This window comes from Saccopteryx leptura, chromosome 7, assembly GCF_036850995.1.
Source record: "Saccopteryx leptura isolate mSacLep1 chromosome 7, mSacLep1_pri_phased_curated, whole genome shotgun sequence".
Lineage (NCBI taxonomy): Eukaryota > Metazoa > Chordata > Mammalia > Chiroptera > Emballonuridae > Saccopteryx > Saccopteryx leptura.
Genome location: NC_089509.1, coordinates 69,407,292 through 69,428,494, shown reverse-complemented (window position 1 = coordinate 69,428,494; position 21,203 = coordinate 69,407,292). Strand labels below are relative to the sequence as shown.

At 36.8% G+C, this 21,203-nt stretch overlaps 1 protein-coding gene across 4 annotated transcripts in view; it reads left to right on the top strand.

Moving 5' to 3' along the window:
- The window catches only part of NCKAP1 (NCK associated protein 1), a 125,763-nt gene that overhangs the window by 48,309 nt on the left and 56,251 nt on the right, over positions 1-21,203 (top strand). For 2 of the 4 annotated variants that reach the window (XM_066344858.1, XM_066344860.1), the window contains 9 exons: positions 2,834-2,920; positions 3,122-3,178; positions 4,282-4,424; positions 4,508-4,598; positions 7,162-7,299; positions 8,424-8,472; positions 15,255-15,411; positions 18,463-18,519; positions 21,022-21,118. In XM_066344858.1, coding sequence (XP_066200955.1) covers positions 2,834-2,920; positions 3,122-3,178; positions 4,282-4,424; positions 4,508-4,598; positions 7,162-7,299; positions 8,424-8,472; positions 15,255-15,411; positions 18,463-18,519; positions 21,022-21,118 — 876 coding nt within the window. Of the gene's footprint in view, positions 1-2,827; positions 2,921-3,121; positions 3,179-4,281; positions 4,425-4,507; positions 4,599-7,161; positions 7,300-8,423; positions 8,473-15,254; positions 15,412-18,462; positions 18,520-21,021; positions 21,119-21,203 lie in introns of all 4 variants that reach the window. The other 2 variants (XM_066344859.1, XM_066344857.1) reach the window with 1 other exon arrangement.

The window sequence follows — 21,203 nt, the reverse complement described above, 5'->3', positions numbered from 1 at the left end:
TTCTTCCACAGCTCTCTCCAACAAGTAATTCTGCAAATGTGCAGCCCAAACACTAGCCATTTTTCTGGCAGATGCCGGGGCCACCCTCTTTCCCTGCTTTTTCAGCGGCTGGGACTGCAGTTCTGGCTCAGGCTGCTGCCAAATCTCCAACAGAACTTTTATTAGGCTTGCCATCTAATTTCTCCCTATCTGCCCCTGCCATAATCAAATCTACCCACATCTGTGTTCTGGTAAACAAGGCACATTTCTCTTGTTAGTCAGGGGGGCAGCATGGGCAGCAGCCCTCACAGCCTTACAATTTGTCCCTGTTATGGAGAGCATGATGACATCCACCCCCGATGTCCAGCAGCCGCACCAAGCAGGCTGCCAGGGTATCAGTGGGTCTCTGCCTAACTTTCACCCCTAACTCCATCAGCTCTGCCTGGGTGTAGGGCCGGACCACAGAGTCCTCTACTACCTGTGGAGGGGGCTGTGCTGGGTTTTTACTTTCTGGGCGACCACTGGCTGGGCTCGGAGTCTGCCGATGGCAGTTTCATCCCAAACCTTCTCCTCAGAAGAGTTGGAAACGCCTGCTCCTGGCGACTCAGGGCCACTCTGATGGCACGAATGCAGTTCTGTCTTCGGAGTCTGCTTAGCTTGTGATGCTGCTGGCTCTTGACCTGAAGCTGGAACTCAAGTTCCTGAACCCACAGATGTTCTCTAACAACTGCCGGTACCAACATTCAGCTTCCAGTGCAAACAGCAGCTCACAAAACCACAATTCCTTCTCTAGCAACTGTTGTAGTCCAGGTACTGCTGGTCTCGGTCTGAAGCTCATCCTGGAGTTCTTGAACTTGGGCAGCCTCTTGCATAGAGCTCTTGGTTTCTTTTCTCAGGGCTGTAAAAAAACACCCAGTCCACAGCCCCCCAAAGGAGAGCCATCGAGAATAGCCTGTCCTCTATTCCACCCTTCAAGGGTGTCATTAGCTCTGATTTGAATCCTACCTGTTAACCCCAGATGTAATGCCATTGACTAAGGCCAGGCAGGTCCACATTGGATTGGAGCCGATGGTAGAGAAACTGTGGACCCAAAAAGCACTGGGCCATTTCTGTTTAATAGATTCTCACAACGGTGGACGAGCAGACAGGCAGGAGAAACCCTCCTCTTACAGCAGCAAGGGAACAAACAGCAAAACGGCCCCTCGCAGTTGTGGACAGGCAATTCACCATTCACCCTCTGCGATCTGCCCTGAGCACAAGTACCCCATAGCCTTACATCGGCTATGCACACTTGTCTCTACCATGTGCTCACGCAAGAATCAAGCAAATGCTTACAGCCGGTGAACCAGCTGTTTTCCCACCAATATCAATCATAAATGTTTAATATTGAACAAGGTAAAGATAGTATAATCTGATGAAATAGAATCATTTAAAAATAGCGCCTTTGATGTTGTGAGTGGTATTTAAAAATATACATATAATCATACAATTGTTTTGCAACATATTTTCAAAATAAAGTCAACTACTCTTATAGGTAAAGCTAACAAACAGTTAAATATCACTATAAGTATTATTTGTTTGGCATTAGGGGGATGAAATGAGATACTTCATTTGGGCATGCTTTCCAGACATAATTACTTCTTTAAATAGCTTTAGGGACTGCAGTATTTAAGGTAGCTTACCTTATAAAACTTAGGTCTGCTAGACTGCTGTGCTTGTTGTTTTAAATAGTCTCATATATATGAGTTTTTTTCGATCTTATACTCACTGCTTTAAATATTCCTGCTTATATAATGGTTTAATGCAACTATATACACAGGCATCTCTTCCCCCAAACCCCGTGTAAGTATAACAAAGAACCTCAAAATTATGAGGATTTGATAGCAAGTTTGGTATTTTGAACCACTTTCCCATATTTTCTTATTTAACTAGTGATTGATTCCCAGACATTTATGTGCACGCAGATTCACCTCGGTATCTTGTTAAATGGCAGATTCTGATTCAGAAGGTCTGAGGTAGGCCTCAGATTCTACTTTTCTAACAAGTGCCTAAATGATGTGGAAGTTGCTACTCCACTCAGTGTCGGGTTCTAAATGTTTTGTTGGAATTTTGGCAGTCTTATGATATAGGGCATAAAATATAGCTGGATTTTTTCAGAAACTATATTAATAGTTGTGCAAAGGAAACTTAGGACTTGTAAATTTGATAATACTGATTGAAATATTTGTTCTTTGTGTTCATTTCCCCCCCTTTCATATGTTTACCAGTGTCTTAACTCTAGTTTTGCTTTTTTTTTTATTTCTTTTTTGTTGTTGTGGTTTTGATTTTGTTTAATGTATTATTGTGTTTGTGGATCTGGTCAGGGAACCTTTAGTGTATTTTATGTTTGTATCTACATTTTATTTTGCATGCGTAACGTGGCTTTGCCTGGATGTTCTTTTTGGTAAGTTACAAATTTATAAAACATTGTTTTTTTGTAGTGTAAGTTGTAATGTTTTTCATCTTCTTCTCTTCCACTTCTAGTAATGTGATCATGCTCATGAGTTTTTAATTTTTTTAAAAGTTCACTTGATAATTATTTTTTCCTAACATTCCTATTTTCCTTAATAGTAGTGCAATTTGATACTAATCTGCTTTAATTTGTTTTATAGCCTTACACTGTCAGTTGCTGATCACTATTAGCAGTTGCTGTCGCAAGTATTTGGGTTTTTAAAAAAGCTTTAATCATCTAGAAATACTGTTCTAAAAGTTTATATTTTCATATAGCAATCATAAAAGAAGATAGTTTGTAGTGAAATGAAATATTTTTGTTCTTAGTGAACAGTGCATTCTAATTTTGTTTTTACAGCAACAGCTTGCACAGCTCCAGAAAGAAAAATCAGAGATTCTGAAAAATCTGGCATTATATTATTTCACATTTGTAGATGTTATGGAATTTAAGGTATGTATTTTAATACATAAAATTGAACATTTCAGAGGTTGATTGGATATTTGTTAATTTTGCAAATCTCTTTGTCATTTGTAGATGATAAAATTAAAATTCTTCTAGAACTAAACTTTTAAATACATTTTATTTGTGTGTATTTTCTGAATTTACTATTATTTGTATAGGTAAAAGATTAAAATAAGCTTTTATTTTCAGGACCATGTTTGTGAATTGCTCAATACTATTGATGTTTGCCAAGTCTTCTTTGATATTGTAAGTATTACTTTCAGGAAAATTTTTAATTCTCCTCTCTATTTCTAGAACTAAGGAGACTGAGTGCTTTTCTTTAGAGAAAATTTATGACTCATGTATAAAGTTTTATTACTGTTAATTTGGCTTGTTTTATACTGTCTTTAGGGTAAGGAGTTAAAATGTGTTCTTTTTAACTTGTTTATTTGATTGTCATTGAATATACGTCATATATATTGGGAAGAAATTGTTAATTTTAAGAGGTCTATTTAAGCAAAATTCAGTGGATAATATTTTTCTCTATAAAAGGCATACTTGATAGAATCTTTCTCTGTGAGATGATTTATAAATATAGGAAGTCAAAGTGAAAAATGTCTCTAATGACCTAATGGTAAATCTTTCATTTACTTAATACTCATCTTGGCCCTGGCCGGTTGGCTCAGTGGTAGAGCGTCGGCCTGGTGTGCAGGAGTCCCGGGTTCGATTCCTGCCAGGGCACACAGGAGAAGCGCCCATCTGCTTCTCCACCGCTCCCCCTCTCCTTCCTTTCTCTCTCTTTTCCCCTCCTGCAGTCAAGGCTCCATTGGAGCAAAGTTGGCCCGGGTGCTGAGGATGGCTCTATGGCGCTGCCTCAGGTGCTGGAGTGGCTCTGGTTGTAACAGAGCGACACCCCAGATGGGCAGAGCATTGCCCCCTGGTGGGCATGCCAGGTGGATCCCGGTCAGGCACGTGCAGGAATCTGACTGCCTCCCTGTTTCCAACTTCAGAAAAAATACAAAAAAAAAAAATACTCCTCTTTCTTGCTTAGTGAGACTGACTTCAGTGTTTCTTCTTATTCTGGTTTTCAGTATCCTTTCAAACTGTTACTAATTTGCATAGGATGATAACAAATTCCTTTTCATCCATAAAATTGTGTCACAAACACAAAACTATTTGTACCTCCTAAAGTTTAGACATATTTTTGGTTAAAGGAATTAGAATTTCAGAAATGGGGGTGAGATAAATAACTATAGAAAATTATTGACTTTCAATAGCTGTTATGAAGATCATCATTTGTGTGTGCATGTGTGAGTTTAAAAGTTTGCAAAATAAGAAGGAGTTAAACTTGGTGTGTATTTTCTTTCCAGACTGTAAACTTTGATTTAACAAAGAACTACTTAGACTTGATCATAACCTATACAACACTAATGATATTGCTCTCTCGAATTGAAGAAAGGAAGGCAATCATTGGCTTGTACAACTACGCTCATGAAATGACCCATGGCGCAAGGTATACCTGCATTATAAAAGTCTTTGTGAAATTCTCAGTTTGATGGCTTATAGCTCAGTGAAACTTGATGTATCTATTTTAAGTGACCGAGAATATCCACGCCTTGGCCAGATGATTGTAGATTATGAAAACCCTTTAAAGAAGATGATGGAAGAATTTGTACCACATAGTAAGGTAAGAGCTGGTTTTTAGATGTGCTTTAATAGATGTGTAGATAGTTAAGTGTGGATAGAGTGATAAACTTTCAGGAAAATAATTATAATGAGCTATGAATAATAGCTATACTTGATTTTTTTGGGAACCACAGAACTAATTAGTTAGATTTTGAATAGTGTATAGAACCTCAGGAATCTATTGATCAATTATGGTTTTTAGATTTAATATAGGGTGTGGAGGTAGTGAAGTTTAGTGTTTGAGAATATCCCCTATTATACCAGACTGAATGCTAATTCAAACTCTGCCAATTTATAACTGCAATACTGGGCAAATTACTGAACCAACTTCACTATACATCAGTTTTCTTGTCTGTAAAAATGGAGTAAAATAGTACCTACTTTATATGATTGTGAGGATTAAATTAGTTAATTCATTAAAATTTTTTAGACGTAGTATTTGATAAATTTTACCTATATTACAATGTAGCCTCTTAATGAGAAAAAAAGTTACAGGAGTTTTGTGGAAATTATTTGTAATGTCTATCTTTTACGATACATTAAAAAGTAGTTTTTAGTGAAATAATTTTGTTTCTAAGGTGTCTTGCCATTGTGGCTTCTCTGGGGTAGGGCTAATTCAAAGAACTGTAGTTCCTAAGCACAGCAAGTACATTTATAGTCAGCTCAGACATCCTTATTATTTATAGATAAGGAAATTGAAGGCTGGAGAAAGGACATGAGAAGCCATTTGGCAGCAATAGTGGCAAACCAGAACTAAATCCCAGATATTAGTATCATGGTTCATTATTCTCTTTGACTGATGAAAGAATTAAATTCTCCACCATCATTAGACTATTTATAATTTCTTGAGGAGAATTGACTATTTGGATTAGACCAATTATTTCCTAATCTTGGTTTTTCTGATGCTCCATGATATCTGAGTATCATATACACTGCTCATGAAAATTAGGGGATATTTTGCAGCTTCATATTCATTTTGAAATATCCCTCTTTTTTTTCTTTCTTTTACAGAGAGAGAGTCAGAGATAGGGACAGACAGACAGGAATGGAGAGAGACGAGAAGCATCAATTGTCAGTTTTTCGTTGTGGTACTTTAGTTGTTCATTGATTGCTTTCTCATATGTGCCTTGACTATGGGGCTACAGCAGACCGAGTAACTCCTTGTTCAAGCCAGCGATCTTGGGTCCAAGGTGGTGAGCCTTGTTCAAACCAGATGAGCCCGCGCGCGCTCAAGCTGGCGACATCAGGGTCTCGAACCTGGGTTCTCTGCATCCTAGTCCGACGCTCTATCCACTGCGCCACCACTTGGTCTGGCGAAACATCCCCTAATATTTGTGAGCAGTGTATTTGCTAGGATTTGTTAATAATAAGTCAATTTTAATTTAATTTAATTTTCAAAACCTATTCCGAATCACTTGTTGGTGTGTAATAATAACACAGATTCCAGGGTTCTATTTTCAGCAGTTTTGGTTCACTAAATTTTAGGTAAAGCCCTGTATTCTATATTCTGAAATCAAACTCCTCTGGCAATTTCTGTGCAGCTAGATGAAAGAATCATTGGACAGAAATTTTAAGAAACGGAGACAGATAGCAAAGGACAGTTAAAAGCAAGTAAGAAGCGGATGAAATGAAACATTAAATGCCTTGATGATAAAGCTGTAGTTAACAGACCAAGTGGCAAATAGAAGTTAAGTAATTTAATAAGATAGAGTACAGTGGATTATATTTATAAGGCATTCTCAGAGAAATTGGAAATATGTTGAACTTTATTAGCACTTAATATATTTTTCTTTCACTGAGAACTATCAGTAGAAAATTGTGCACAAAAGGATATTAGGCTCTCTACCTTTTTAAAATAAAGAAGGGATTCTAAAATTGCCAAACATTTTATTTATTTATTTATTTATTTTTTCATTTTTCTGAAGCTGGAAACAGGGAGAGACAGTCAGACAGACTCCCGCATGCGCCCGACCGGGATCCACCCGGCACGCCCACCATGGGGCGACGCTCTGCCCACCAGGGGGCGATGCTCTGCCCATCCTGGGCGTCGCCATATTGCGACCAGAGCCACTCTAGTGCCTGGGGCAGAGGCCGAGGAGCCATCCCCAGCGCCCGGGCCATCTTTGCTCCAATGGAGCCTTGGCTGCGGGAGGGGAAGAGAGAGACAGAGAGGAAAGCGCGGCGGAGGGGTGGAGAAGCAAATGGGCGCTTCTCCTGTGTGCCCTGGCCGGGAATCGAACCCGGGTCCTCCGCACGCTAGGCCGACGCTCTACCGCTGAGCCAACCGGCCAGGGCCGCCAAACATTTTAATCTTTAAAAAAGTAACACGATTTCATGAGCTAAGCTCTTGTCCAGGAATGCGGAATATATGGAACTCACATAAAATTAAAAAAATAATCTAGAGAAGGGTCTCTGGGATTGAACAGAGAAAAAAATATAGTTATAATTAAGTTCTGTTGTTTTAGGGTGGTACAATTGGAAACACACAGCAGTTGTAACTGAACTTTTAAGTGGAAAAGAAAACATTTTTATTCCTCAATTTTCTTTTTTTCTATTTTAATTAGTCTCTTTCAGATGCACTAATTTCTCTTCAGATGGTGTATCCTCGAAGGAATCTTTCAGCTGACCAGTGGAGAAATGCCCAATTATTGAGTCTCATCAGTGCACCAAGTACAATGCTTAATCCTGCGCAGTCTGATACAGTATGATTCTATTTTTTCCATTTTGAGTGAAAACAGTAAAATTGATTTAAAAAAATTAGTTAAGTAGTGCTGTTACAATATTCTAATTTAGTATTAGCTTATCAGTGAAGTTTATTGTAAAATGATCAGTAGTTAAGTCATACTATATAGTATTTTTATTTCTAGATTCTGATACTAAGTTCATAAAATTAGTAGTATGAGTATTTCATTTAAAGTTTAAAAGTTTGTTTTATCCTGTTATAGTAGACAGTTTAGAAGGTATAGAAATTTATAAAGATGAAAGCAAAAATCACATCAAGTCTTACCAAATTGAAAATTGTTATTATATGCTGTTCAATTATTTTTTAATCTTTTATCAGTGTATATGAATCTAGATGTTGGGCATATGGAAAATGCACACATAATTACTAATTTGGGTGAGAAAATGAACATCCATATACATCATTTTTTTTTAGAGACAGAAAGAGAGTCAGAGAGAGGGATAGATAGGGACAGACAGACAGGAACAGAGAGAGATGAGAAACATCAATCATCAGTTTTTCGTAGCGACACCTTAGTTGTTCATTGATTGATTTCTCATATGTGCCTTGACCGTGGGCCTTCAGCAGACCGAGTAACCCCTTGCTCAAGCCAGCAACCTTGGGTCCAAGCTGGTGAGCTTTGCTCAAACCAGATGAGCCCGTGCTTAAACTGGCGACCTCGGGGTCTTGAACCTGGGTCCTCTGCATCCCAGTCTGACGCTCTATCCACTGCACCACCGCCTGGTCAGGCTGTATACATCATCTTTTAACGTATTATTTCATCCTTTGGAATATCTCAAACTCTGCAATAGTCTTGGAAAATTTAGAAATTGTCGTTTATCAGCTTGAATATGATTTGGCAACAGTACTTTTTAAAGAGAGATTTTAAGGTTTGTAGATAAGAATGGAGAGCAGCTCTCATTATCCTTTATGGACTGCAAGCTTAAATATAAGTAATAAAATTTTTTTTCCGTCTGTTCAAGTTTGTGGTATTTGAGCCAAGAATTGAGTAGTGAGAATTCTCAGGAGTCAGAGAGTGATTCAATATGGTATTTTCTTTTAAGAAAAATTTTTAACCATATATTTATATTTTCTCTTTTTAAGATGCCTTGTGAATATCTTTCTTTGGATGCAATGGAAAAGTGGATTATCTGTAAGTAAAATTGAATAGTTTTGTGATTTACCTTCAGGTTTTTAGTTTTAGAGAAAAATAACAGGTTAATATGTATTAACTTTTGTGGCAAGCACTCTGCTAAACCTATGTTCATTTTCTCATTAAGTCCTCATATTGACGCTGTCAGGGTAGATGGTCTGTTTTATAGACAAACCTAAAACTTAGTCTACACATCTAGTAAGTGACAACAACAAAGTAACAACCCAGGCTAACTCCGAGGGTCATCGTCTACGTTATATTGAGTCTCAGCATAGCTGTCAAAGTGCATTTTTGTTTTGTTTTTAAAGATTTTAAAAAATACCACATGTACTCAATTAAGGTTTTTGGTATTAATTTACTTTAGAACATGTAATAATTTATATTGTTTGACTATTTGTTAGATGCAGGGGGAATAAAATTACTACTAATTTCTGACCCTAAGAAGTTCACGAACTGGGTAAATAGACGAAGAGACACATAAATATAATACCAAATGAGAACTGTTGTAATATAATTCCTTCTACCATTTCCAGGCCCACTGCTAGAGGGGAATAATTTTGAGCAGTTTGTGTTTTTTATTTCTTAAAATTCTTGTTTCTTGATTTATTGACCTTTATTTATTTATTAAAGATTTTATTTATTGATGTTACAGAGTGGGGGACAGGAAGTGTTGACTCATAGTTGCTTCACTTTGGTTGTTCATTGCTTGCTTATCATTTGTGCCTTGACGGGCAAGCCCAGGGTTTCGAACTGGTGTCCTTAGTGTTCCAGGTCCACTGTCTATCCACTGCGCCACTGCAGGCCAGGCTTGCTTCATTAACCTTTAGATGCTATTTGTTGACTTTTTTATTTTTTTATTTAGAAATATTTAACGGGGACATGGCTCACTTAAGTACATAGGTTTCAGGTAAACATTTATGTAGCATTTGAATTGTTGAGTATGTTGTGTACCCATGACCCAAAGTCAAATCATTTTCCATCACCATGTATTTGTCCCTCTTTATACCCTTCCCTGTACTTCTCCCTCACATCACTTTTCCCCCTGGTAACCACTTCGCTTTTATCTATGTCCATAAGTCTCAGTTTTATATTCTACCTATATATGAAATCATAGAGCTCTTAGCTTTTTCTGATTTACTTATTTCACTCAGTATAATGTTCTCAAGGTCCATCTAAGTTGTCGTAAATGTCAATATGTCATCATTTCTTAGGCTGAGTAGTATTCCATTGCATATATATATATTGGTAACATTTTGTTACAATGTTTCTTTATACTAAAAGACCAATTTTTTTAATACTTTTATAAAATACAGTAGAAATGAATTATTAAAATTACCAGAAACAAATAAGGAAAGAGATAAAATAAAAGCCTGAATTTTTTATTTAATTTAATCTAACAGATTAGATATTTGTTTAAATCACTGTCAAATTTTTATGAAAGTTTCTAAATACTCAGTTTTTCTACTTAATCTCATTATACACTGCTACTTTGATTAGCACTCTTATTAGTATGAAAGATTTAGCACAGACTCCCCACTCTTAACCATTTTTATTATAATTTTATATTGATTAGATTTGTGATATTTATATTTTCTTTAATGACAGTTAAGATTTTCATGCTTTGTCTGTTAGATGATTTAGAAACCTAGCTTTTGAACTATTGATTTTGCTGAAATGTGTCATGATCCTTGGTTGTTTTACAGAAATATATGGGGTATCTCTTCTCTTGACACCCCCATTTTTGTTTGTGTTGTTGGGGCTTAAGAAGGCCATTGGCTCTTTCTGTAATACCTGTAAGTTTGGGTGAATTTCGCAAGCTCCTGAGGCCACTAAGACTGTCTAATGATCTTTTTTATTTTTCTTTCAGAACAACCCTTCTTCTGAAGTCCTTCCTTTCTCTTTTTTCACATTTATTCACTTTCTCCATTCTTTCTCTTTGTTTCTTCCCTCTGCACCAACCTTCTATAACCTGTATAAACCTTCTGCAACTTACACAAACCTTCTTCACCATTCAGAAACAACCAGCTTTCAGAACAATTTACTTTCTTCCTTGTCCTTTCAAAAGTACTTCCATACCTTATATCTTTTATTATTAAAACCATACAATTTCTTTCTAATTAATGAGAATTCTCAACTTCTAAAAACCTTAACTTTCAGTGAAGCCAAGTTAGTAATTAGTAATTTTAGATTGATACTTTTATGAACTATTTCATGACCTTTAGAAACAGGTTGTTTTATTGGCAAACAGACTTATATTCTTGAAAGACATGACAGAGATAAGAACCTTTTGTAAACCTAAGCAAAACAAACATTTTTTGTTAAGAACTTTAAAAGACATTAATTAAATTTAAACTAGTAGTGATATCAAATGTATTTCTAGACCACCTGGTTAAAATAATTGGCATAACTTTATATTTTACAGTATTATTAATAATTGCAGGGAAGGCAAGACTATTTATCCTTGGCAGCCTTCCAGAATGACTGAAGAAAAGGGAGGGGATGAACTATTAAGCCACTTAGATTTTAAAAGTGTCCCCCTTTTTTCCCCTCTACATTGAGGTCCTGGTATAACCCATCCCATTAAGAGGTGTTAATTCTCCTATTGTTTTTAGGATTATAGTAATTTACAGGTCTCTAGGAGAAGGCTTTAAGATATTTAAATGACCTGGTTTCTCTCTTTTTTTCTCCTAAAATTACCCTTATTAATTTTTTTAATTTAAAAAAAAATTAAAATTGAGCCAAATTAAGATTATCTTAACTACAGTATTAAGTCTGGTTTTAACTTGGCCTGGTAATTTGTATAAACACAAGAATAGTAACTGATCATAATTGGCTTTTTACAATCTGCTTTGTTGGAATTTTTAGACTGAGTTTTAATTAGCCTCTAAGGGCACACACAGAAGCCAGGCTACATAGTTGATATTAGCCTCTGCATATAATCTTTCTGAAAATGCCCTTCTTTCCCAGAGTCTTAACAGGTTTGTGGTCTTGGTCACAAACTGTCTCCCTTTTCCAACCCTCAGGTCCCTCTTGAAGGCATTGTCCCAAGGACATTTCCCAGAAACTTCCCAGGGTGGGGGGAGTTTCTTAAGGGGGGTAGGGTAGGGTTGGGTGAGGGTAATTTGAGTTCTAAAAGGGGCTCTGGAATTAAACGAGCCCTGGACCCAAACCTAACATTCCAGCCCTTTGTTGTTTAAGGAAAAGGGGTGAAGGTCTCTTCTTCTCTAGCTACTTCCTGCTGGTTAGTGTTGGTGAAATACCTAGGGGAAGGGGCTGGTCTGGTGAGAACGGTTTTTACAAGCCCTTTCCAATCCCAAAGGGTTATTTCATATTCCGTCCCGATTGCTTCAACCATTCCTTTGGTAAAATGCTTTCCGTACTCTAAGTTGGAACTTCCCTCTGGATACCAAGGGCATTGTTGTCAGGTTGTGTGCAGGAGGGCATTTAAATTTTGATGTGACACCCTGCAACTTGAAGGAGTCCTCTGCTGCCCAGGAAAGGGAATTCCCCTGGCCTGATATCTAAAAGTGACCTTGCTGCAAGCAATCAAGGGCTTTTCCCCTGCTGCTTGTTGAAAGATTGAAACTGGGGAGGCGGGAAATCTGATTGTCAGTCTCTCTTGGCAACTGGCAGGTCGGTATAAACCACCGACTAGGTCAGACCTGGAGGATCTGTCAGCCTTATCTCATGGGGGAGAGCTGACAGGCTAAGCCCCTTGCACCCTAATGGAAGGTGGCCGTGGGAAGAGGGAAAGCCTCCTTTTGTTGTAAAGTACCTGTACCTCAATTCCGCGGGTTTACGTAGAGACACCAAGTCCAGATGAATTTTGAAGAGTTTTATTAAAGGAGGAGATTTATTAAATATGCCGGCCCCATATGGCTGACACGGAGCAGCAGACCCAAATTGTGCAGCCCCAAATACATTTCAGGGGCTGGTATATATCCTTGATCACACACGGGTGGGGGAGAGCATGACATTATGGCACAAGCTGACAACATTTGTTTAGGGATACAGAGAAACATTAAGACTTTCAAGGTAACACAATCAAAGATGTTTACAAATCTTTTAGGGTTCCTTTGCCTAGAGGTATGTTATTTAAAATGCCTGGGTGCAGGCGGCTGATACAAATGAAGCTGTGTTGGCCCCGAGGGAGAAACGGAGCAGGGTTAATAGAGGTTAGTCAGTGGTCTTGGAAAAAGAGGCTGAGGTTGCTGTCTGTATAGGTACAAGGTAATATTTTTTCATATATGGATTGGAGTGGTGCCACAGCTCCTCCAAATTGTTTATTTCCGGACTCAACTGTCTAGAAGTCCTGGGCTGGTTCAAAGATCCCAGACAGTACTTCAAGCAAGCCAGTTGTCTCCCCTCCTTCCAGGGGTTTACACTGGCAGCTGATCTATCAGAAGACGGCATCTTTGGGCTCATGGCTAGGCTTTCACAAACAACTATTGTGATTTAAACTCCCCTATTTGTCAGGTCCTTCCCCAATGTAAGCTTTCCCTGACATTTCTGAAAAGATAAACTTTTTACTACATTTCAAAGTGAAGGCCAGGAAGCCATTAAGAGAGAGAACAGCAAGCAAATTAATAACAACTTAACAGTGGGACATACTGTTCTGTTGCCTGGTGGATAAAGCATTGACTTGGAATGCTGAGGTCGCTGGTTCAAAACCTTGGGCTTGCCAGGTCAAGGCACGTACAACAAGCAATCAATGAACAACTAAAGTGAAACAACTATGACTTGATACTTCTTGTTCTCTCCCCTCCTCTCTCTGTAAAATCAATCAATAAAATTAAAAAAAAAAAAAAAAAGAATGTTCTGTTTTGAACCCAGGTGAGAAGTTGGGTGAGTGGAATTTGAATTTTAAAGGGTTCTGCATTTACAGGAGCCTTGAACCTAAACCTAACACTTGTGTCCCTTACCAAACGGGATGAGTGGCCATCCTTTTCCTTTGCCAGGCTTTGAGAGGTCATTTCTTCTGGTTCCTCATGTGGGGAAACACTTGTCACTGGCACAGTGAAGTGCGTGCCTGGAGGCCAGATGCTCCACAACAGCTCCTCCCATCAGCAGACCAAAGGACTGAAGCCCCATCCTCAGCTTTACTCATATATTTATTAGCCAGCACAAATAACTCAAGGATGCTGATAGAAGAAATTTTCAGGGGGTGAAGTAAAGGACAAGAAACATGCTGACCCCCAATCTCTGTTTGAGAGCCTAAACATTTCTGTTACTGGATCGTATCCTGCTGTTTTGCTGTTTCCAGCACTCACTGTTTCTAGTATGGGGTCAGAGAGGCCCCTGAACTCTCCTCTGTTCAGGGCTTTTGCCCTAGGGTGCCTTGCTGTCTAATTGTTATTATTCTACCTGCGTATTTTCAGAGCATAGTCCTACATCTATTGAGAATTGTAGGGAAATCTCATAGAAAACAGGATTGGTTTGTAAATGGCCAGTAGGCATTAAGTGTTGAATGAATGAAAGAAGAGGTTTATGGTCTATTTTAGAGTGCTAGAGAGGGCATCAGCAAACATATAGGATTATACCAGTGGTAGTCAACCTGGTCCCTACCGCCCACTAGTGGGCGTTCCAGCTTTCATGGTAGGTAGTAGCGGAGCAACCAAAGTATAAATAAAAAGATAGATTTAACTATAGTAAGTTGTTTTATAAAGATTTATTTAGCCAAACTTAGCAAAAATCTGACATAAAGTACTTGGTAAGTAATTATTATTATATGTTTTAACTTGCTGTAACTCTGCTTTATAAATTTTATAAAGTAAAGTTACTTCCCTACTTTATAAATCACCATTACCGTGGAACCAGTGGGCGGTTAGAAAATTTTACTCCTAACAGAGATACAAAAGTGGGCGGTAGGTATAAAAAGGTTGACTACCCCTGGATTATACCTTTGTATAGGATTTACAAATTAGTAACAAAAGGTGAAAGATATTATAGAGAGCAGCATAATATATTGAAAGAATTTCAAGAGTTAATACTAGAAGGTAAGTCTAGCTCTAATTTAATAGTGTAATTTTAGTTAAGTCATTGACTCTTCATTTCTTCAACTATAAAAGGACACCAACCTGCTCTATCTACTCCATAGATAGTGTGAGATAATATGTGTGAAAAATCATTATTTAGTAAACTATAAATTATGAAAATGCAAGATGCTCTTTCATTTATTCTGGTGATTTAGAAAAGTAGATTAGCTTTATTTACTTTTTGCAGTAACTATGATTATTATATGTTAATTAACTTTGATCTCTGGCTTAAAATATTTTAATGTCTTTTACTCATTTATTAAAAGGACCTCTTCATAACCCAGAAGTGACATACCTTCCCCCTTTTTGTCAGTCTGGGTTCAAAGAACTGATTTTGCAGAACACAGAAATTACTGTTGCCATCTTTGTATGTGTATGAATTATTATTACCTCTCACTTGAAGGCTCTATTTACTGCTTGTGTTTACATATTTGTATTTTTGAAAAGGTATTTTGTAATTGAAAGAACTTGCCTGACCTGTGGTGGCGCAGTGGATAAAGCGTCGACCTGGAAATGCTGAGGTCGCCGGTTTGAAACCCTGGGCTTGCCTGGTCAAGGCACATATGGGAGTTGATGCTTCCAGCTCCTCCCCCCTTCTCTCTCTCTCTCTGTCTCTCCTCTTTCTCCCTCTCTGTCTCTCTCCTCTCTAAAAATGAATAAATAAAATAAAAAAAAAAAAAAAAAAAAGAAAGAACTTAACTTTGGAAAACTTTTATATTTGTATTTACTTTTTTTTTTTATTTAAAGTTGGCTTTATTTTGTGCCATGGGATCCTCAATACTGATGCAACTGCACTGAACCTTTGGAAGCTAGCTCTACAAAGTAGCTCTTGTCTCTCACTCTTTCGGGATGAAGTTTTCCACATTCACAAAGCTGCAGAAGACTTATTTGTAAACATCCGAGGGTATGGCATTTTCAGTTTTTCTGTCATGTTTGGTTAAAGGATAGTGAGTGGATTATCTATCTTCATTGAAGTTTTGTGACTAGAGAAGGGTCATGTCATTCAAGAAGACACTGCCTATGCCATCTTAGTCCCTGTAAGTCGTCGTCAACAATCATCCTGATATGATGCTATTCATGTTTTTTACAAATAACTGATGGACTTGCTCCTTTAAAACTTATATTCTAGGAGAAAGAAGATATGTCCACTTCTGCAAATCACAATATAATTTTAGACAAAAATATTAACTAAAAAGAACCATATATATTTTAGAGTTTGGTCTTTTTTAGAAGTACTATTTTAAATTACAGTGTATTTATAAAAGTATGTGGATCAATTTAAAATGTTTCATTAAATTAATTATAACAATTACAGAAGTCAGACCTCTGCATATAGGATATTATGTTTTTGTTTAATTGGAGGGTATTCCAAAATACTTATTTGCATTCATTTTCTGTAAAGCAAATAATTAAAAAATGTTTGTTTTTTGAAATTTTTAGTGCTTCATTTTTATTTAATACAAGGATCTGTAGCCAATATATAAAAGCCAAGTTGAGCTCAGACTGGGTAGCAATTATGAAATCTTTTGAAATTAGGAACACCTAAAATATTTTGGGATCCCCTGTACCCACTTGTTAGTTTTAGATAGAAATTAAATCTATATTTGTTCTATTTAGTAATGCCCTAATTAAATTGAGATAAAAATAAAGCATCTGTTAGTTATTTAAAAAAATAAAGTTTAACAAAATTAAACCAGTATTTCTGAACTTCCAATGTGAATCACTCTGGCTGTGCACTGAAATCTGGGTTCCTGGGCATCATTCCTAACCTCCTGTATCTCCTATATTGGTATCTTGGAGATTAGGAATCTGTGTAATGCCTCCCACCCCCAGCAGTTTATTGAGATAAAATTTACGAACAGAAATGTGCAGATTGTATAGATGTAAAGCTCAATGACTTTGCACAAGAATCCTAGATGACTACTTATATCAAGATATAGAACGTTTCCATTATACCCAGAAAATTCTCTTGTGCCTCTTACTACGTAGTGCTGTCAACCTTCAGTCCCTCTCCCCTCAACCCCTTTCTCAGGTGACCACTTTTTTTATTTCTGTTGTCGTAGGTGTTTCTGACATTTTCATGGAGTTAGTTTCTCAGTCATGACATGAGAAAAGTACCTACCCTATGTACTTTTTAGGTTTTGTGTGGCTTTTATTTTTGATGGAGGACCCAGAAATATCTGTCATATGGGCTTTGCCATTTTCTGATTCATTCACTTAACTGTTATGAAACTTGTACGATGTCTTAGAATATTGTCAACCTCTCTGTAAAATCATATTTAAATATGTGTGAGCTTATTTTAGGTATGATACAAGTAAGTTTAATGGCACCATGAAATGACTTGTCTTTTTGTTATGTGTTTTTTCATGATAAATTTAATAATCTGTTAAAGTTGAGAAGTTTTAAATTTTTATTAAATAGTGAGTGATCAATCCAGTTTGAAATGTGAATTATCATAGTAATTTCAAGTCAGACCATACATATAAAAGCTTATTAATTATCAAGGAAATGGTTCAGAATTAGTATATTTTGGAGCATGTGCTCAAAGAACATGTAAAGCTTAGAGTACTTAATTTAGAAGTTAAAATTCTTAGTTAAGTGGCGTTAGCCAGGTTTTCAGGAAGGTAGGTAGGTTTCCTTTAATATTTTAGGAATTTTGGGATTTTATGTCTAATATGAAATTAACATTTATTAGCATTTATTTTTTAGATTGCACCTTTAAACTGTTTGTTGTTTTTGTTTAATTTAAAGTAATCAAATGCTTTTCTGCCCCAGTTTTCTCCACTACAAAACCCATATTCCTTAACAGTTACTAGTGTTGACCACTAGTATATGTACTTTCAGAATTTTTTCACTACTGATGAGATAGCATAAGGAATCAGAAGTGATATAAAGTCAGAAGTAATAGCTTTGTCAGCAATTTTTAGGAATCACTGTTAATTATGTTGGAAGTATAATTTTACTGTCTATTGGGGCTTAAGGAAGTATATTTAATAAAGTAAAAATCTACATTGTGAAATTTATTGTTGGATTTAATAATATATTATTTATTTATTGGTATTTTTCTGAAGTGAGAAGCAGGGAAGCAGAGAGACAGACTCCCGCATGTGCCCAACTGGGACCCACCCGGGGGCGATGCTCTGCCTGTCTGGGACATTACTCCACTTGTAACTGGAGCTATTTCCAAGTGCCTGAGGCGGAGGCCATTGAGCCAACTTTGCTCCAATGGAGCCTTGGCTGCAGGAGGGGGAGAGAGAGAGAAAGGAGAGTGGGAAGAGTGGAGAAGCAGATGAGAGCTTCTCCTGTGTGCCCGCCCTGGCTGGGAATCAAACCCGGGACTTCCACATGCCAGGCTGACACTCTACCACTGAGCAAACCGACCAGGGCCTTATTATTATTTTTTAATGAGAGAGAGAAAAAGAAGGACAGACAGGGCAGGAATGGAGAGAGATAAGAAGGGACAGATAGGCAGGAACGGAGAGAGATAAGAAGCATCAACTCATAGTTGCATCACTTTAGTTGTTCATTGATTGCTTTCTTATAGTGTCTTGACTGGAGGGCTTCAGCTGAACCAGTGACCCCTTGCTCAAGCCAGTGACCTTTGAGTCAAACCAATGACCATGGGGTCATGTCTATGATCCCATGCTGAAGCCAGATGAGCCTGTGCTCAAGCCAGGGTTTTGAACCTGGATCCTCAGCATCCTAGGTTGATGCTCTGTCCACTGCACCACCACTTGGTCAGGAGGATTTAATATTTTAGGAAATTTTTCTAGGAAGCCTTGATATGAGTGCTAGTTAGGAAAGGATATGGGTAGACCCCTTCCATGCATTTTCAATTTTGAGGGCCAGTTTTTCTTGTTACTGATATGAATTTTTAATTGTATTTGGTTAATTTATTTTAACCATTATTTCTCAAATTAAAATTAATGTGTTTGTTTTTTTTTTTGTACATAGCTATAATAAACGTATTAATGACATAAGAGAATGCAAAGAGGCAGCTGTGTCACATGCGTAAGTAGTTCTATCTTTTCTGGTAATTTTAATTAAGAATTTCTTAAGCATTTTGTTGAAGTGAGTGTATACATTGGAATGCAAAATGTGGTAATAGAAGTGGGGTGGCTTTTAATCAATAGAAAATAAGTATATATATCATAAACTCAGTATGTAATAACCTTGGTGTAGTGTAAACAGATTGTAAATATTTTTGAATTGTTGATAAAACTCTCTTAAAGAAGTAACAAGTTGGGATGGTTTTTGTACTTCATGAAAACTGGCATATTGTTCTACTCTTCCAAATACTATTTACTTTTCAAAGTATGTTAACTCTACACCATTTCCAAATTTTAGTAAATATATCTATATGAGTAAATAGATAAAATTAGAAATTTGTGTTTTTAAGGTCTTTTTCATTTTCTTGTTAAATAACTATAAGTAATTTGAAAGTTTATTTTAATTGTTGTGCATATACTATATTTGTGTAGACTGTTTTCTCCAAGGAGCCTAGGTAATACAGTGGCAACATTATCTAATTCATCAGTATTTTTATAAGGCAGGAAGACGAAAAGTACCACTGTCATAGGTGGATAACAAAAACAAAAACAAACGCACAGATAGTTTTGAAATTTCAGATTTAGGCTATAGGATGGATATTGGATATTTAAATCATCTTTTTTTTTTTTTTTTTTTTTTTTTTTGTATTTTTCTGAAGCTGGAAACGGGGAGGCAGTCAGACAGACTCCCGCATGCTCCCGACTGGGATCCACCCGGCATGCCCACCAGGGGGCGATGCACTGCCCATCCGGGGTGTCGCTCTGTTGCGACCAGAGCCACTCTAGCGCGTGGGGCAGAGGCCAAGGAGCCATCCCCAGTGCCCGGGCCATCTTTTGCTCCAATGGAGCCTTGGCTGCGGGAGGGGAAGAGAGAGAAAGAGAAGAAGGAGAGGGGAAGGGGTGGAGAAGCAGATGGGTGCCTCTCCTGTGTGCCCTGGGAGGAATCGAACCCGGGACTTCCGCATGCCAGGCCGACGTAAATCATCTTTTTTCATTGCTGTGTGCTACATAATTTCTTTTTGAATTTTTTTTTCATTTAAATGAAGTTCTTATATTATTAAAAAAACATTCTCTAATATAAATAGTACCTTGGAGTGTATTAGAATTACTTTCCTGACCTACAGAAATACATATGAATATTACTTCATTGGTTAGACCTAATTATAACATGTATGGTGTCATAGCTATCTTTTATAAAGATCTTTTAAAAGTAAGGCCTTTTTATTTCCTTTATTTATATGAAATAGTCACAAATGTTAAGCAATAGTAATTCCTATCACTCATTACCATGATACTTTATAAATTTTTTTTGTTATTAAATAGCACATACTCCTTGCAGCAACCATGTGGTATAAAAGAGTCAAAATAACATTTGCCCACTTTCTTCTTAGAAATTACACCAGAATTAGTTTATTATTGTCAGGTGAAAACAGAGCTTGTCATTGGAATTTAAGTAACATTGTAAAAGCACTATATGAGGCCTGTGAAAGTTGTATCTTCTGAGGCAGGTGTCATCCCTGTTTTATATTACAGACGGCTTAAACTTAGAGAGGTGGCACCTGAGGTTCCGTAGGCAGAGGCTGGATTTCAGTCTGTCTTCTAAAACTAATGTCTCACAGCTAAATTTTTGGTATTGCATATTCCTGATACTTGTTTTTTTGGTTTATATTTTGTGTGTGTGTGTGTGTGTGTATGCCCACTGAATTTTTTGCACCTGTGTAAATTTTAAAACATTTTTTAGTGCATTATAGTTTGCATAGTATGAGGAGTGGGAATACTTCATTTTATGATTTTTTTCCATGTTAATATGTGGAAATAGATTTTTTTCTACTTTTGCATTTTATTAAAATACCTAGTGATGAATATTTATGATTATCATTTTCTTTCCTCATCTTTGTTTTTGAACAGGAGTACCAATAGATCTTATCTCAATGTTTTTATTGAATATAGCTCTTGTTTAGTCAGTTTTTTATATTTAATACAAATATACTTAGTATATGAGGATATGGGTAATTAGATATTTACTGTTATATTTATTGATTTCTATGTAGGGATGACAAAAATGTATACAATGGGGCAAGGATTACTTTTAAGGATTTCACAGTCCTGTTTATAAAATGCTAGGCTATATGGTACTACACTGGCAGAAATTATTCAGAAATAGACATCTGGATATTGGGAAATGCTTCTTGCATGATTGGTCTTTGAAGTTTGGGTAGTATTTCAATAGGTGGAGAGTAACAGAATAAACATGGTTAAAAAAGCAGTCTAAGAAAGATAAGAATAAATGTAAGATTGAAGATTGGGAAATCATTTAATGACATACACATAGAAGATAATATTTGTAAGGGGTTTCTGCTTCATAAAAAATCTTTGAATGTTGACTGTAAAATGGTAAGTTATTTAATTGCCAAAAATAATTTTAGTAGAAACAGATAACATATAATAGTGTCTTTTCTCATAGTGGTTCAATGCATAGAGAAAGACGCAAGTTTTTAAGATCTGCACTGAAAGAATTGGCTACAGTTCTCTCTGATCAACCTGGTTTGCTAGGTCCCAAGGTAATTGATTTAATTCTTATTTCAACTACACTGTTCTACATTTTTCTCACTTCTTGCTTATATGTATGCTCTCCCTGATACATAC